Source organism: Acipenser ruthenus, chromosome 1, assembly GCF_902713425.1.
Source record: "Acipenser ruthenus chromosome 1, fAciRut3.2 maternal haplotype, whole genome shotgun sequence".
Taxonomy (NCBI): Eukaryota; Metazoa; Chordata; class Actinopteri; order Acipenseriformes; family Acipenseridae; genus Acipenser; species Acipenser ruthenus.
Genome location: NC_081189.1, coordinates 19,732,378 through 19,750,522, shown reverse-complemented (window position 1 = coordinate 19,750,522; position 18,145 = coordinate 19,732,378). Strand labels below are relative to the sequence as shown.

Genomic DNA, 18,145 nt, shown 5'->3' with positions numbered 1-18,145 from the left:
CTGAATAATCTTCTGATTGAATGTACATCTCGTTGACGACACTAGAATTGCTTGTATTTTAAGGTTTCAAGGGTGTGCAGCTTTGCAGGCCCATTTCCATTACACAAGGTTGTGTCAGTGTGTTCAGGTAGAATATGTAATGATTATCCAAAGGGTTTTTATAACCAATGACAAGTGACACTTGAGACAACATTATAATGATGGTGCCTAGCTACTAAAAATGATAGAGGCTGTTTGTGCAACTTCTTTAAAGGACAGCAGTGCCATAATTAAATTACCAAAGCCTCTCTGATCACTGTCATTTCCAGAAAAAAAAAATCCTTATAAATGATGCTTATAAATGAAAATCTTGATAATAAATTAACATTTTCTCTTGTTAAATTAGACCAGTTAAAACTCCCATTAGCATTCTGAAAAACTAAGGGATGAGACTGAAAGAAAGCAGAGGAGCAGGCATCTACACATAATACAATCTTGAGCAATTAAAGTCCCATTTATCATTGGAACATCTCACAACTGTACTGATGGTAATATAACTCGTTTGAATCTCATTAACAACAATTCACTGTAATTACAATATTTTATTGAAATGAGAATAAGCTCCAGCACAGTTTTCATTAGCTACATTTTTGGTATAACATTTGTACACTAAATAATTGAAAAACCTTGCTTCTGTCTTCTATCAAAATTTCCTGACACAGAAAAAATATAATTGCTGAAAAAAACATTGCTGGATAGCTTCTTATAAAGCTGTAACTAAATAATGTGTATGTGTGTATGTATGTATGTATGTATGTATGTATGTATGTATGTATGTATGTATGTATGTATTTATGTATGTATATGTATTGCTAGCATACCTATGTGAATTAGTGATGCTTTAACCATTTTTAAAACAGATACTCCATTCTGTACAAACAGCCGATGTGTATATCCATCCAGTGTGAAGTTCGTAATCCCAAGAGAGAAGATTTGAGCAGACTGGAATGGGATTCTTTGTTCAAATGCCCTTAAAACATACAATGAAATCCTTTAAGATCCTTTGAAATCTTAAACAACATTTTTTTTTGCATTGCCATTTTAGAATGCCTTCATACAAGTTTGTTCCAAAAACCTTGTTACAGCAATAACAATAATGTGATTAAATGTTTTTACTAATCTGCATTTTAAATTTTAGATTACAAAATGTTATAAAACAATCATACTCCTTCTAATTAATGAGCCTTCATTTGTTGGTGTTCATAGTTTTATTGGTTAAATAATTTCTTCTCTCTGCAGACCTCCATGCATCCCTGCCTCTATGGCTTCTATTAAAAAAACATTAATCACATTTATTGCAAATTAAACAAATCATTTGTTCCTGCCTGAACCCCCTCAAGCATTAATAGCTGCTACAATACAACAGTCATTTACCTTCTACCTAGCAACCTTACTTTTACTTTTACAACATTCTTATGACCAGTACTTCAAGGACAACATGATATACTGGATGGGGAGGAAATATCAGTTACCTTAACAATACCTTAACCTATATCAATTTCTGTCCTAGCCATCACACATGGTGGCTTTTTAAAACTGAGACTTTTAAAGCACTCCTGTGGCCCCAATGAAGCTCTCAGAATCATGTACTAGATGTGCTTAAAGATTAGACATGATTCTGAGTGCTCTACTCAGGATGCAGGGGTGCTTTAAATGTCTGAGTTTTGAAAAGTCACCTGGATGAGATGACTGAAACAGAAATTGAATCTAAACAAGAAGAAAAATACATTAACTGTGATATTTCATACCTGTTGTGTAACTAGTATCATTGCAAATATTTAAAATAAATAACATGTCCTGGATCATTAATCATCTGGCTTTTGTCCTTCTACATAATCGTATAGATACAAATATAAAACTATAATTTAACATAATTGCCCTTGTTTTTATGACTCAGTTCTTTATGATGCTTCTGGGCTAATGTACCAAAAGTATATGAGGTCCTGTTTGAGATTATAAATTACACCGACTTTTGTTTTCGCTCCGCTACATGGTAGACTTTTGATCGCATATCCAGCATAGAAAGTGTATTTGGTTAGCTATAGGGTATATTATGACCTATACCACCCTGCCTACTCTGAAAACTGCTAGCAATGATAAGCTGACAACAAAGCAATTCTAAGATAAGATGGAAATTGTATTCTAGATATTGTTCAAGCAAATCCGGTATCCAAAATGCCTAATGAGTAGGGCCCTACTTAATTCACGAAATTGCGGAAATTGTGGATCCTGCAATATTAGGCTTCTACCGCAATGTCTAGCAGTGTACAGGGGCAGCGTTGCAAAACACAAAACCTCTGCAAGCGGTACCTCTGCATGTTATAAAATCTCAGGACTTGACTTTTACTTCATGGCACGCACAATCAGCTGCTGGAATTTGCAAAGTAGCCTGATTGTTCTCCCCCCTTCACTAGAGTAGTAAGGTACACGTCACATCTCGCACTGCTATTGAGTTTAACAAGGTGCCTGGGATTGTGACAGATAATGCCACATACTGTACTCAGGCATATAATGAAGTACTACGTGGCTAACTTCCTTATTCGGCGCATAGAACGTGCAATGCACACATTGCAAGTCTGGCTATCAATCAGTGGCATAACATTTTTCTAAAGTTGACAAATTCGTTGCTGCAATGAAAAAAAAAAATTAAAACACTGTCCAGCTCACAGCGTTTTAAAGTTGTTCTTGCAGAAAAACAGTAGACGAGTCCCGGTCAAGTGCTTCTGTGTCCAAAACAAGTGGTGATGCGATGGAATTTGTGGTTTCAAGCAGTTCTATACCACACTGAGCCTGTTCATGTATACAGTGAGTTCATTGAAAGTGAAATAAGGATTTCACCTGACACACTACAGGACACTTTAATCTCGCTTTTAAGTGACACGTACTTGCCACTTGACATTGAGTTCATTGCTCAGAATGCCAAACCATTGATTAATACGATCAAATCTTTCGATTTTACGTTCTGCTTGTTTCCATGAAGCATAAATCACCTGTAGTTCTACAGAGTTAACAAACAGCAAAGCGATCCCTATCGATTTTGCCTCATTCTGTAGGTGCCGAGCGTGCAGCGTCTCGGTATGGACAAGCCTTCACAAAGCAACGGCAGGGCATGCACGAGAAGACTGCCAGTGGGTGTTCTGCACTGACCTTCAATACTTCTAAAATGTGAAGGTCTAAAGATAACTGGACTCGATTTCGTCCAGCATTTTTGTTACAACTATAATTCCTTTAAAATGTACTGGTGAAACTATAGACATGTTTTTTTTGTTGTTGTTTTTTTTTTGTATGAATGCATAGTCACGGTAAAAACATTTCTTGTTCTGCAAATACATTATTTGGCATACAAAATAATGCTACAGTTTTTTTTTGTTGGTTTTTTTGGGGTTTTTTTTTAAATCATTTTAGCTATTTTTTATGTTTTAATAAAAAATGAATACCCTTGGATTTTGTAAATTACCTCAACTATTAAAGAGCAAAAAATTATTTCCCACAATTTTTCTTACTTTGTCCGCAACTGAGTCACAATTTGTTTTTATTTTTACAGTGATTTAGGTAGGGCCCTACTAACGAGTGAACCCGGGCCTGTAAACTGCCACTCGCTTCTAATGCACAATCTGCATTATCTGTAAAACTGTTTCAGGTGAAATTACTTCGGGGGGCAATCCCTCAGTGGATTAATGACCCAGGACAGTAATTAACAACAGTACTAAATGAGACTGTTATGAAAGTTTTTATTAATGGAAAAAATGCAATTTCACTGAGATCCTGCACGGTATATGGTTTCAATTAAAGCTATGCATTAAACCTCATCTGTAAGGAGCTCAATCACGTGTTGTATATGATCTGCAAGACATACTGGTACTATGAAAGGGAAATGGAAGTGAATGAATACTGTACCTTGTTTACCTGTATGGAACACACACCTGACAAAAGGCAATCTTCACATCCAGGATAGGTTCGCTGAAGTAATACAAGAAATGATGGCTCATAAATACCTGGAAAACAAACACAAAATACATTGTTACAAGTGGAATCTTATTTATCCATGTCTAAATGAGTATTGTAACAAATTTGGTATTACACTAAGGTTGTACCATGGATGTCTTTGGAAGATCCTTTTTAACCTTTTACCTCCCAAACACATTGTTGTCCTTATGATATAAGAATTAATGAACACCCAAGTGTAAATAATGAAGATGCAATTCCATCAAGGGGTTCTGGTGATACATAAACTTTCAGGAGCTAAGCTATAGTGGTTAATCAATGTCACCAGAACTCTGAAATTGAATTTGTCTATACAGTATGTACACTGGTATACTGTTCACCAACAAGCCTTTTGGGTTCAATAAGAGGGATAAGGAGATAATTGGTGTTAAATTCAGCTTTGCATTTAAGAAGAAAACTTTTTAGTAATATAACAGAAAAACAGAACTATATGAGGGTCTAAATATCTTTGAGTGATGTGGAATCTTACTGTCTGTGAATAGTAACAAAACTAAGTTACTAAAATGTTAAATTCTACTGCTCAGAAAAACTTAAATACACCATGCACATCCTCAATCTCATCTCGTTTGTATGCTTGCTATTTATTAATTAATTCACCAAACTCCAATATTTCCCTGACGATATAATATATTCACAGCTATATGTTCAGTCAACATATTTTTTTGTCTGCAGTCAGATTTAAAACAGGTCTCTCACATTCAGTGCAAACAAAAAAAAAAAAAAACTGTAGCATTATTTTGTATGCCAAATAATGTATTTGCAGAACCAGAAATGTTTTTACCGTGACTATGCATTCATACAAAAAAAATAAAAAAAAAACAAACTTGTCTACAGCTTAACTTTCATCTTCAGTGCAAGAGATCTACTTCTGCCAGACTGCAATCCTAACTGGGGCTGAGGGAGTTGCAATTGAAATCTACTTGATCTCGATCTGCTGCTGATACAAATAAACAAGTCAGATTTAAAATAGCTTTCAAGTAAGTGGCAAATGGAAACATGGTATAATTGCCCGTAGTTACCCACAGTAATGCTCCCATGCTAATCAGAAATTTTACAGTTTCTTAAATAATTACACTTTGAGCATACTGTGATGATGTACCGTGTTACATTTGTATACTACAGTATAGATAGGTTTGCTTAAATAATGTTGTAATCATTACAGATTCTTGCTAATTTACCACAAAGAAAAAATTCTAAAAACAAGAATATACATACACAGTGTCACTGACTGTATGTACCCAGATTCCTAAAAACTTCCATTCAGAAACAGATGTATCAGTGCAGCACAGGTGTTTCACAAACAGTTATCAGCTACTGTAGCAAGGTATTAAAGAAATCATATTTACTTTTTTAGATTTAATAGTGGATAAATCCAACTGAATCATTGGCTTTAAAGAGTAAGTAGCCGGGTTCCAAAAAATATAGCGTTACACGTCCCCACGTGTTGCTACAACTGTTTAAATAACGTACCTGTAATTTATATTTTCATTGTTAACATCCTGTTTTGACACATTTTTACACTTATAACTTTAAAGTCTGTTTCAAAGCTCTTTTCAAAATGTCCGCCCTAGTGTACGGATTATTGCCCATATGGTCAAAAAGTTAACACAGCAATAATGATCCATGATATGGTAGGGAACATAAAAGCCACTTGTTATGTTTTCTTTTTGTTTTTGTTTTCAAATCGCTCTTCCTGCAGTGATTTAGAGGATAGATTTCAAACCCCAGTGCACTGAGTGGACATTTTGAGAACAGCTTTGAAATAGACTAAAGTTATAAGTGTAAAAAGGTGTCAGGATGTCCATAACTACAAGAATAATTAAAGGTATGTTATTTAAACAGTTGTAGCAACACGTGGGAACGTATAACGCTATATTTTTCAGAACTCACTATTTACTCTTTAAGCTGTGTGATAAGTCAGTGGCATTAATCTGCAAGCACAGATATCAAAATCAGATGAAAACATACAATGATGAATAGCCCTTTGCTCACAAACATTGGCCAAGCAAAATGTTGTCGAGTTTCCTGAGGGAGTACTAGCATGAGCAGAGAAGAATAAAAGGCACTTCTTTGTACAATACTACAGTATGTTGATACTACCTAAGAGTACTGTACATCATTAAGGAACTGTTTCATTTTGCAATACAACAGTGCTATTTACCAGGTACAATGCTTTTTTGTTAAAAGTGTGAAATACTCTATGGGATAGTCAATGTGTAAAATATAAAAGAGGATATAACCATATCTCAAAACCTACTGTAGTCAAGGTCAGGCAGCCATCAAGACACAGTGAAAGGTACTCCATCACTGTTTAGCCTTACAATCCTCATTACCCACTGCCCTTCAGGCTTCTCTGAGCATAGCTGAGAGTGAGAGATATTACAATTACGATACCTGTGGTTCTGGATGTTTTCTTTCTCTTTTCTGTTTGTTTTTTCACCCATGTCGTCTCATTCACACAATAAGAGCTTTTATTCTCCAGGACTTGAAGCGTTTTGCTTAAACTTAAATCAACTAAAGTATTTGGCTATATCTTATAGCAGTGCTTTCAGTCATTGCACTCACAACACAACTCCATCAGGCAATGCCTTGTAATACTCTACAGAATGGTTTGAAAGAAAAAGATATTGTCTCTGCAACCGTATCTTTCAAAGTCAACCTTTGTATTTTTCTTGTTTATCCACCGGGAAATTAAAAGGAATTTGATGATTAATCTTAATTGTGTTATTTTCTGGTAATGCAAGAATTATTAGATAGCATATTTGGTTAGTATATTACACCTTGTTAGATTAAATTAGTCTGGTGACCTCACTTTATTCCACAGTGGACAGTGGTCCACATTATAAAATCGTAACATGGTTCGTAACTCTGGTTGTGAGAGGACCAGGACTAAGAGATGGACATGTACAGCATGCTGATGATGCGTTTTGAGAAAGCTGACATACAGTAGCACCTGCATGCCCCATGTCTGGTTGTAACCAGTCTGTGGAATTGATGGTTCTAAATGGCAAACATAAGATCAATTAGCAATGGACAACATAACCACCAATGGTTTTATGGAAAAATAAACATACTTTGGGGCCCCCATCGCATGTAGAATAAAGTTACAGTAGAATAATTTACGTTGATATACAAACATCTTGGGTGCATTGTGAAATACAAGGGAGAAGTGGCAGCAAAATGATTAAACAAAGCCCAATATGAAACTCTTAGTCACAGGTCAAAGAGTCACCATAACTAAAATAGGAATTCCATATCCCAAACAGAAAATGAAAAAGAGGTATTGAGATGCTAAAAAACTTTACTTGCACATAACTTAGTACTTTACTGTTGATTAGTAATGAAGTGCAAATCCTATTGTCCACTTGGAATAATATTGTGCCAATTAAAAAAAAAAGAAATTAGATTACCCAGGTTTTTACAAATGCAAATCCCTTTTCTTCTCCCAATTTACTATAATTTACTAGAATAAAGACCACATGAAATACAGCAGTACAAACAGGATCCAATTTTAGAATAAGTATTCATCAAGGTAGATATTCCCTGTGCAATAATACCATTTTGGCTTCACTGTAACTTTAAAATAAAGACATACATTTTCAAGAATTCCTCCCTGAATTTAATCCTGGAGCACACAAGGGATGCTCAAGGTAATGCTTTTTACATTTCAATTTAATTCAGGCAAGTCTCCGTGTCCATGTCCTCAGTGACTTTCACTTGCAGTCAAAGCAGAGATATTGTAAAATGCTTCAAAAACCTTGAGGATGCAATTTCTAGGAACTGTCAAAACGGAAAACCAAAACACGTTTCTAAAAATGTAAATTGCCAGTTAAGATATCAATTGAAAAGTGCTATGGCTGCAGATTTGCTGATTATGCTGAAAAACACTAACCATTGCAAGATCGTTCAATTTGTTAGAAAAAAATACTTCCCTTATATTTATTCTGTAATAAAGATATAAAAAAGCAGCATCTACCAAGCTGCAAGTCACAATGGACAGAAGAGCACTTCTCAAAGACTTAGGACAAATAAGCACTTAGTTGGCAGGTGCTTTCTTATCCAAGACTGTACAAATATTTCTGATGTCTCAAAAAGGACCACCTATGGGTGTTCTTGCGAGCTCTGTCAACAGATATCCACTGCCAACTACAATATATGGAGGAATTAGAGTTGGTTATCATTAACTACCGATCACATGTCTCCAAAAAAAAAAAAAAAAAAGACACTAAATGAATCACAATAAAAACCATATTGATGGTATTTGGCAGTATTTTGTCCAATCCCTTGACAGTGTGTTGTAGGTTCATGAGACGTGGAAAGGTCAGAGCAGGGATGCATGCTCTTAAACACTAATGGTCAAGCAGTCCAAACTACTTCTCTGATAGCTAACAAATGCTAGCCTAACATGTGTGTGTGTGTATATATATATATATGAAGCATTATTCACAAGAAAGCAAAGCATAATATCCATAAGCAATATGCTGTTTTACTGGTAGTTTATGCCAGAGGTGGCCATGCGTCATGCGTCTCTTTTGCAGTTCAAGTGCGGCTCCTTGTGAAATGCTGGGTGACGCATGCTTAGCGTCTCGAATGAACTGAAGAAAGAATAATAAACAAGAACAAAAAGAGAAAAAGTAAAAATAAACACAACGTTTATTATTTGTGTTCTCTGTATTCATTCGTGTTAATTATTCTTTCTTTTCTCTTGTTCTCTCGCCTGTTTCTTTGAGCCTGCATGTTCACGCAAGGATATTTTGTCACTTGTTGACTTTTGACACTGCTCGCTGAGCGCATGCGTATTTCGAAGCCGGATGTGCAGTTGAAAGTGAATTTCGTTGAAAGTGCTCGTTCGTTTGGTGGAGACAATGGCATTGAGCAAACCCTCCATGAGTAATAAACACAAGTATGAGGCTTTAAACCAAATTGGGAGAAAGAGTTCGGTTCCACTGAAAACAGTGGTAAACCTGTGTCTCATCTGCAACAAATCGTACACACTGTAGCCTGTACAAGGCGAGCAGCCTCAACTCAAACATCATGAAAACACATTTTCATCTGAATATTCTCCAGGATCAGGCTTAAGGCAGATGCTGTTTCGGCGTTCAGTAAAGAAGCTGATTTAACGACTCAAGCGAGTTTTGTATGGCAAGCACGGAATATCGCTCGTGGCAAACGTCCTTATTCAGATGAATTAATCTTTTATAAAATTGGAGTGTTGGCGCTAGACTAGAGAATGCATGTTTAAATGTTATGTTGCAGGTCTATAATTAATATTATATTTACATATCTTACGTCTCATCATGAGCAGGTACTGTAATCCCTTTCAAAATAAATATAGTATATTTGTCATCCACAAAGCTCAACAGTAACACGCAGCAGTCATACAAAAAAAAGCGTCTTTTTTTTTAACCCAGCATTCAAGGGAAGAGCATGTCAAAAGGAATCCATACAAAAATGCATGTTTTTATGTGGTGTTTTTGGTGAAATCGGGTATTGTATTTTGCTTCATAATAACTGAATATATTTTATTTAAAGTGCGTAATACATAAAGTATAAACAGAAATAATGGAAAAACACCAGTTACATTTAAAGTTTAATACACTGTAGATCTACAGTACAATGCAAATTACACAGAAACTGTGTAGGCAACGTTCTATCCCTTGTTCTTGTGTATTTTGCTGCCATTAAGAGATAGCCTAACAACTACTGTACTGCACAACAATGTTTTATGTTTTACAGTATGTAACTTGAGGCTCTCGACCATATGGAAATTTTGGTATGCGGCTAGTAGGGTCAGGAAGTTTGGCCACCCCTGGTTTATGCAATTCAAGTCCTGAATAGGGGTTTAAAGATCCACTAAGGTCCCACCTTAGTGATCTACTGGTGATCTGTATACACTGTGCTGTACCTTTACAACACTGCATATAAAAATGAAATACAACGAGGGGTCTTCCAAAATATACAGTATTTATTATTTTCCAAAATGTCTAATCATAAAAATAGAGTACTGTTCTCTAAATCTGAATATTTAATAGTTTACGTAGCTTTGTAGCTGTAATTAAGAGGCATCTGGCTAGGTTTTTACATTTTAACAAATCAAGCACAGTACCAGCAGTCAAATGACAATTCATATAAAATAAAGGTTTAAACTACAATACACATGTCATGTACAGGCACTGAAAATAAATTGCAAAATTAAAAAGCATAATGCCATTCCAAAGAAATGTTAGCTACTCTAGTATATAAACCTGAAATACCCAACATCATGTATGCCTAATGAGGCTGTACATTTGTCCCGCCCGCACTTCCAAACAGCACGGATGACAGATGGCCCTTTTCGAGTTTATAACAGGTTATTTACTCCCACGTTCTACTTCTTCTGGGGTTTGTTTTGTTTTTTGTCTTTCAGCTTAAAACAGTTTAGTGCTTACACTTCTGTCACGTTCTTGAGTAAAATATTCTTCTCCTCCACAATTATGTTTGTCTCCACACTCTTTCTTTTCCTTCACACTTTTTGGCCAGCCGGCTGCCTGTATTCATTGACACATGCAGTTGAAAGTGTCATGTACTGTGGGTTGTGTTGTGTACTCTAGTCCATTTTAATGTAAAAAGCTCTAACATAGACATATCAATGTGAATTAACACTAGAACCGCCACGGTAGTCATTTTGACGGTTTTCACTTTTAAAATTTAAATTACTGTGTGTTAAAGATCTGCGGTTGTCTGTTCTTGACTTTTCCTACATCCCCCAGAATGCCATAGGGTTGTAGTTGAGCCAGAAGTGGAATCACCTGGCTCTAACTTAATGAGGGGCAAACGTGCTAAACTGCAAGTTCTTGTGTCTGAGTCAACTCGTTTTTAAGGGTGTGTATGTATATATATATATATATATATATATATATATATATATATATATATATATATATATATATATTTTTTTTTTAATTATGTCTCAGTCCGAAAATTCTAGGTGATGCAAAACTTTTGGCCATACAGGTAGCTCTACTTATGGATTGATTGGTGAGTAAATTGTTTAGTTAACTTCACTTGTTGTTTAATTATACTTCATTGACAATAAATGACCAGTGAAAACTGCGCATGTTACTCCCACCAAATCCCTCTAAATCATGAAAGGTCATGTTGTGGAATTCAACAATATTTTCTTGTAGTTAATTAAACATATGGAAGCTAACAGCAGAAAAGGAGAACTTACTAGTTATATTGCTTTAAATCAATGCTGTACACCGACCTCTAATTGCAAACCTTCAGCCTTTGTAATGATGTGCATAACATCCACCGTGAATTCGATATTAAATATTCTGCAGGCTGTAAATTCAAATGATAATGTACGATGCTAGTAATATCTGTTATTTTGTAATAAACATTCTGAGCTTCTTTGGTGATTTATAACATAAGCAGTCATTTCTTTAGGTAATGTTTGCTCATCATTGATTTAAGTATAACGAATTTAATTTATAAAACAAATATGCAGTGTGAATGATTACATGCTTCAATCTATCTAACAGTAAAGTTTTCCTGTGTAGCCCAGACGGAATGTAATCAGAGTAGGAAAACAAATACACTAAAATAAGACTCAGAACCACTGGCTCCATTTTAGAGACCTACTGTTTACCTACGTTAGGATGAACATTTATAATAAATGCATATTATTTTCATCTGATTGATATTTTTGTATTTTGGCAGCAATTTAAGTAACAAAGTCTCAGTTCAACATACCACTGCTAATGCAATTAGACAATAGAACCCAAATACAAAACAATCATCCATTTAAATTGCAACAAAAAAATATCCATTATTTCATCTATTTTGATTAATGAAAATGTATTGGCTTTTATTCTGAAGTCTATTTTGTACCTAAATTCCATCCTATTAAGATTACGTTCACCGATACAATACATGCACACATTTAAAAGGATCTGAATATAGATTTAACAAAAAATATAAAACCAAATGTGAACTGGATTAAGCTAGTTACTTAGAAAAGATTTAGCTTGAACAAGAACTTTACTGTGTTAATAATGCAATATTCTTTTCAGTTCCAACACTTAGAAAAATTGTCTGTCGTTTTCAAGATATAGCTTTTAAAAGCTCAGATATAGTACACTATGTGGAATAACTTCTCGCAAAATGTCGTCAAATTCGTGAAAACTATATTTTGTTTTAAACCACGTATAGCATATTGTACAGAACTGTAAGGTCTGCGATAGTAAAAAACAGACACAGTAGGCTACAGTAGATAAAACAAATTCCTTACTTAAAATATTTCAAATAGTTGGAATGTGCAAAAAATATATTTTTTTTAATGATGACCTTGCAGTAGCACATACTCTTAACCTTAAGGAGATTATATTGATGGCAAGCTGTCATACAGGCTTTACTCTAAGAGCTGGCCATATTTAAATGAGGCTTATATTTACTTGTTCATGAGTTCTCTTGTAATTTAAGTATATACTTTAATTAGAGTACTCATAACTAACATCATTTCCAAAAAGCTGCCCATTAAACAATGGGCTAATTGATTTTTTTAAAGGATGTGGGTAATATTATGTGTAAAAAATAAAGTAATTGTATGTAAAAAAATAATGTGATATCTTGTAACAATTGTAAGTCGCCCTGGATATGGGCGTCTGCTAAGAAATATATAATAATAATAATAATAATAATAATAATAATAATATACAGTATATGTTCCTCTATGTATGAATGGGTGTTTTCCAAGCACTGCCACTGATATAATCTACAGCAGATGTAATCTAACCATCTAGTACCATGTTTTATGAGCTCAAATGATTACATATGGTCCAAAGTAACAGGACTGCATTCCACAAACTCACAGAATTGGATGGCTGTAGTTGGAGAACGTCTATAAGATTTCCATTACATGAGAGTAGATGTTAAAACTTCATGCTGATTTCAACTTGGCTCTCGCCAAGATAAACACTAACTAAGACTTAGCTTTACAGTAAACTAATGTGATCCATCTGTGTCTCCATCCATTTGCTTTTCCTTCCATATGATGATGAAGATATCCTTCTGCCTGGTGTTGATGGCTAAAGTGTAATGCTGGCTCCAGGGATCAGCTTATTTTGCCTCCCTAGCGCATTAGCACACACAACGGCTGCGATGCTGGCTCCAGGGATCAACCACAGTGCGGTCTCCCCAGCGCATCAGCATGACAACCGTCTGGATTGAGCTAAGTAGGGTACATCTCTGGGGTCTTCAAGTGGGCACCTTCCATCCTCTGTGTTTCGTCGACTAGCCCAGACACCTCAAGAGGGCTCGACGGTAATTCTGGCATCCCAGCATCATCCCCCTCCGTCCCCCACTCAACTCAGCCCAGCTTACTTACCCGTACATCACCGTTTCTTTCTTTCTATTGTGCTTGAAATACCCACCCAGAATATTTCCGTCTCAACCACAGCCAGTTGCTGCTACTCTCTGCTGCTTCAGATAAGTTCTTCACTGTGCGATGCAACTCTTGGCCACTGAATCCGACGTCTCTGAGAAACCGGGTTGTAGAGTGTGCCATAAACCCTTGATAACCCACCTCCACTGGGTAAACCTGGACTCTCCATCCTGGGTGTTCCGCTTCAGCGGCTAGTTGAGCATACCGCAGTTTCTTCCTCTCATACGCCTCATCTACTGTATCCTTTCATGGCACTGTTAACTCTACCAGGTAAACAAGGCGTGCTGATCCAGACCACAAGACAATATCCGGTCGAAGGTTAGTGGTGGCAATCTCAGGTGGAAAAATAAGCCGTTGACCAACATCTGCCAGCATTTTCCAGTCTCTAGCAGCTTCCAGTTGTCCTGGGCGAGGCTTGGTTTTAACACCTTTTCTTGGCGGTTGCTCTCCTGGGCGGAGGAATGTTGTCTTTTGTGTGTAATGTTTTGATGGAACTGGTGGCAACTTATTGGTCATGTTACGCTTGTCTTCCAATGCTAAGGCCAAACATCGCAGCACCTGGTCATGGCGCCAAGTAAACCATCCTTGGCTAAGAGCCATCTTACATCCTGTTAAAATGTGCCTTAATGTTGCAGGTAATGAACACAAAGGACATGAGGGATCCTCTCCTACCCAGAGGTTTTAGTTATTTGGTGATGGGAGAACATCATGTGTTGACCTGATGAGGAAACTGATCCTGCTCTGTTCCATTGTCCATAGGCCTTTCCAGCCGATCTTGCGTTGTTCCACACTCTCCCATCTCATCCATTCTCCCTGCTTGGCCTGGAAAACGGCCTTTACACACCTCATCCTCTCCTCCTGCTTTTGCACCTCGTTGACTACCAGCTTCCTCTGTTGAGCTGGGGCTGCCTTGTGCCATGTAGGAGGAGCTGAACTGAGACCAAGACCCCCTCTTCCATGCTGCCTTCTATCATCTAATATTGGATAATACAAAGCCTTTGATACTATGTTGGCATTATATTTGCACCTTTACTGGTAGTCTGGCTGCAGTCCCCTTTCCCAGTAATAACGAAGATTGGTTTATTAATGTATTCACTTTTATTGGTTGGGGATGATTCTAATAAGCCTGAGTGTCTTTTACAAAGGCATCAGTTGGTCGAATAAAAGTGGTGATACAACAGCCTACTTTATCTCCCATATATACACCCAAAGATTTCACAATTTCCATAAGTGAACCATTACTGCTCAGTTGACATTACATTTTGCACTTCTCTGCTGTATGTTCAGACAGGTACTGAGCAATCCAATTACATTAATAATATAAGCCATTTAGGGGCGCCAGCACACCGAAGGTTACGTATTACATAGGAACCGTAAAAGCCATATACCATGGCTTGTTTAAAAGTACAGACTCTGGGCTTTCCAAAGACGTGTTCAGTGTGTGTATGCGGTAGTCCTAGCCGGAAGTACGACTGCCTGAAGTTAAGCCTCTCATCATGTGACAGTTCACAGCTTAGGTTTTGTTTTGAGTCTATTGCTCCGTCATTGAAGCAGCTAGACTGAAAGGGTCATTATCGTTGGAAAGATTAGAAGCTCAGCTTTCCCCCCCCCATGTTAATTTCATATTGAGGTTCAATGGTGCATTGTTGTTGTTTTTTAGCCATCTATGATTACATATATATATATATATAGCAGTGACCAAACATGATTTCTTTGGAAAAGTGTTTTTTCTTTTTTTTATACATATATTCTCATCTCTACCACGTATAGTATGCCTGATCCTGTTGCAACGTACATAATATGAAAGGAAATTTCATTTGTTAGGTTACATGCAGCAGTACAAACTATCCAGTAGTTAAACACAAATAAATGAAAACAGTAAAAAACAGGCGGAAATAGGGCTGAGTGTAAAGAGCTAAAAAAAAAAAAGAAATGGAGCGCTGGTTAAAAAGAAAAGCACATTTCTCTTCTGCTGCATGCAAAAACTTCACGTCAGGCAATGGCAAAAGCAATGGAGAGTGCTCTGTCACGGTGATGAACAGCTCTTAGGTCACCTGAAAGCAGCTTATTTTAAAGCAACACCAGTGTGAATGATGATGCTGTAAAATATACATATATATATATAGTTTTTTAAATGCAAAAGTGCTTTTATTTTGCCATTCCCCCCTGAAATTTTGGAATCCCCCCACTGGCTGCAGCGTAGGGGGGAAATCCCCCCAGCACACAAAAATGAAATTCAATCCCTGCTTCAACATGTAATATTATACAATAACATCAAAAATCAGCTTCATTTCAAGCAATAGCCTATACCATATTCTTCATTGCCCAGCTAGTATTATATTATTATTATTATTATTTATTTCTTAGCAGACGCCCTTATCCAGGGCGACTTACAATTGTTACAAGATATCACATTATACATTATTTCACATTATACAGATATCACATTATTTTTACATACAATTACCCATTTAAACAGTTGGGTTTTTACTGGAGCAATCTAGGTAAAGTACCTTGCTCAAGGGTACAACAGCAGTGTCCCTCACCTGCGATTGAACTCACGACCCTCTGGTCAGGAGTCCAGAGCCCTAACCACTACTCCATACTGCTGCCCTAACATTTATGAATTTAGGTTTTGATTAGGTTACCCTTTGTCACTGTATAGCAATAGTTTGTATGGGTTTGGATGAAAGTAATTCATATTGATACCACTATAACTCTCAAACTGAATAAATGACTTCGCTCCTTGCTACTGAAATTGTGATGATAAAGCAAAAGAGGTTAGCGTAATGAAGGAACTGAAGCTGAAAGCAGTGCACTCTTCCTGATGAGCGAGGCAGTGATAGGATACACACTGCAGCAGAACACAAAAGTGCTACATCAATCTTTTTTTTGTAAACACTTCTGCTGTTCGTGGAAGTCAAACTAAATACTGTAGAAGACTGCAAGCACTTCACAAGAAATGAAATGATACTTACACGTTTTAAAGTGCACTTTCTTACAATGTTTTGAAAAAAGATACTAATAAATAACCAAATTTAGCTTATTACTAGTACCATCTGTGAATTCTTACCCATACTGTATACAGCAAGGGACATCCCTGACATATACTGTATACAGTAAAAGCTGCTTTTCCTTATTGTAGTTTTAGTCATGAAATACTGATGGGTCTAAATGAAGAACAGATTTGCTGCTGACTTTCACACCAAAGTAAAAATGTTACAGCTTGTGGTCTCTAGTTACGTTTGGAATGGTTACATTTCCCTCCAGAGCTTTTCAGACACCAACTGTAGCAGAATTGCCAGGTTGAACCCGTTCACCCTGGTTAACCATGGTGGCAGGTGTGTTTTTTTTTTTTTGTCAAACCACTACTATATATGTAGGGCTTCTGTTTTTCGGTACTTATTTTTTATCTATTTTCGAGTTTTATGTAAATCGTTTTTTCTCGGGGCTTTCATTTTTGGTATACTGTATGAAATTAGTGTTTTCGGTTACTTTCCAAAATACTAGAGTGTTTTTTTTTTTTTTCTGTCAAAATATGTATAGTAGTAACTCAACAGTACTTGCACACTTAAGTTGTACCTTCTTTCCTTTTCTGTGTTCCACAATGAAATCCTCATGGTCACGGGCACATTCTTCTGGGGTTTTTGTGTGTAGGCATTTTTTTTTACATTTCGCCACAATTTGCAATTCTGTTTTAAATCCTCTGTATCTTAACTGTAATACATCTTTAAATCCTGCTAACAATCCTCCATTCCTAATTGTAATCTCGTTTTAAATCTCATAAGTGGAGTCTCCAATAGAAATGTAGGAATGTGCTGTCATTCAGTAGTTGGGACGGGTTTAAAGTATTCAGAACGAATCAATGATAGAAATAAGGCAGGAAAGCGGGATATTGCCCAGTTGTGCTTGGAAATGTTTTTTTTTATTTATTTGTAGTAGGTTTTATTTTTTAATGGGAAAGGGGTGAAGTCAACGTGAATTGATTAACCATTTCCACTGTTTTTCCGGTGGTTTTAATGGATTTTATTGGTTAAAACCAAAAATCAGAAGCCCTATATATAATGTATATGTACAGTATGAAATGTATGTATTATATAGGCCTAATGATATACAGTACCTGTGGTGTAATGCCCGATACAGCTTCAGCACTGCTAATTTTCTTACTGTGTTTTGACAAAAGACAGTTTCCATTAGCTGAACAGTATGTTAAGTGCAGATCCTGTTTTCATTTCCCATTAGTAATGCTGCACATGCAACAAAATTCCTCTCTAGGCCTGAAAAAAATAAAAACAATGCTTGTAACAATTGTAAGTCGCCCTGGATAAGGGCGTCTGCTAAGAAATAAATAATAATAATGATACAGAAGGTACAAATTTGCCGTGTACAACACTGTAAATGAATGGAAGAAGCTTTAAATGTAACTAAGGGCTTAATTTTTTGTCAGGTAAATATCAGGGGAACAGGAAACGGAAAGAAAAGCAGCTCATCACATGCTTCTACTGTATTTGCTATGAATGACCGAGTTAATCTGGTGCAGTTGACCTGTATCAGTACTAAAGTGCACTAAACACACACCCTCATTGTACCAAAAGTAATGTATCTACTAAATGTAAGGTCATGCATTTCTTGGAATGCATTTTTGGAAGGTTGAGTTCCTGGTGACAATTCAATGTG

The 18,145-nt window shown here is 36.3% G+C and overlaps 1 protein-coding gene across 7 annotated transcripts in view; it reads right to left on the bottom strand.

Moving 5' to 3' along the window:
- The window catches only part of LOC117409061 (mitogen-activated protein kinase 10), a 94,246-nt gene that overhangs the window by 48,763 nt on the left and 27,338 nt on the right, over nucleotides 1-18,145 (bottom strand). For 3 of the 7 annotated variants that reach the window (XM_059019112.1, XM_059019206.1, XM_059019182.1), the window contains one exon: nucleotides 3,963-4,034. In XM_059019112.1, coding sequence (XP_058875095.1) covers nucleotides 3,963-4,034 — 72 coding nt within the window. Of the gene's footprint in view, nucleotides 1-3,936; nucleotides 4,035-18,145 lie in introns of all 7 variants that reach the window. The other 4 variants (XM_059019319.1, XM_059019266.1, XM_059019221.1 and 1 more) reach the window with 2 other exon arrangements.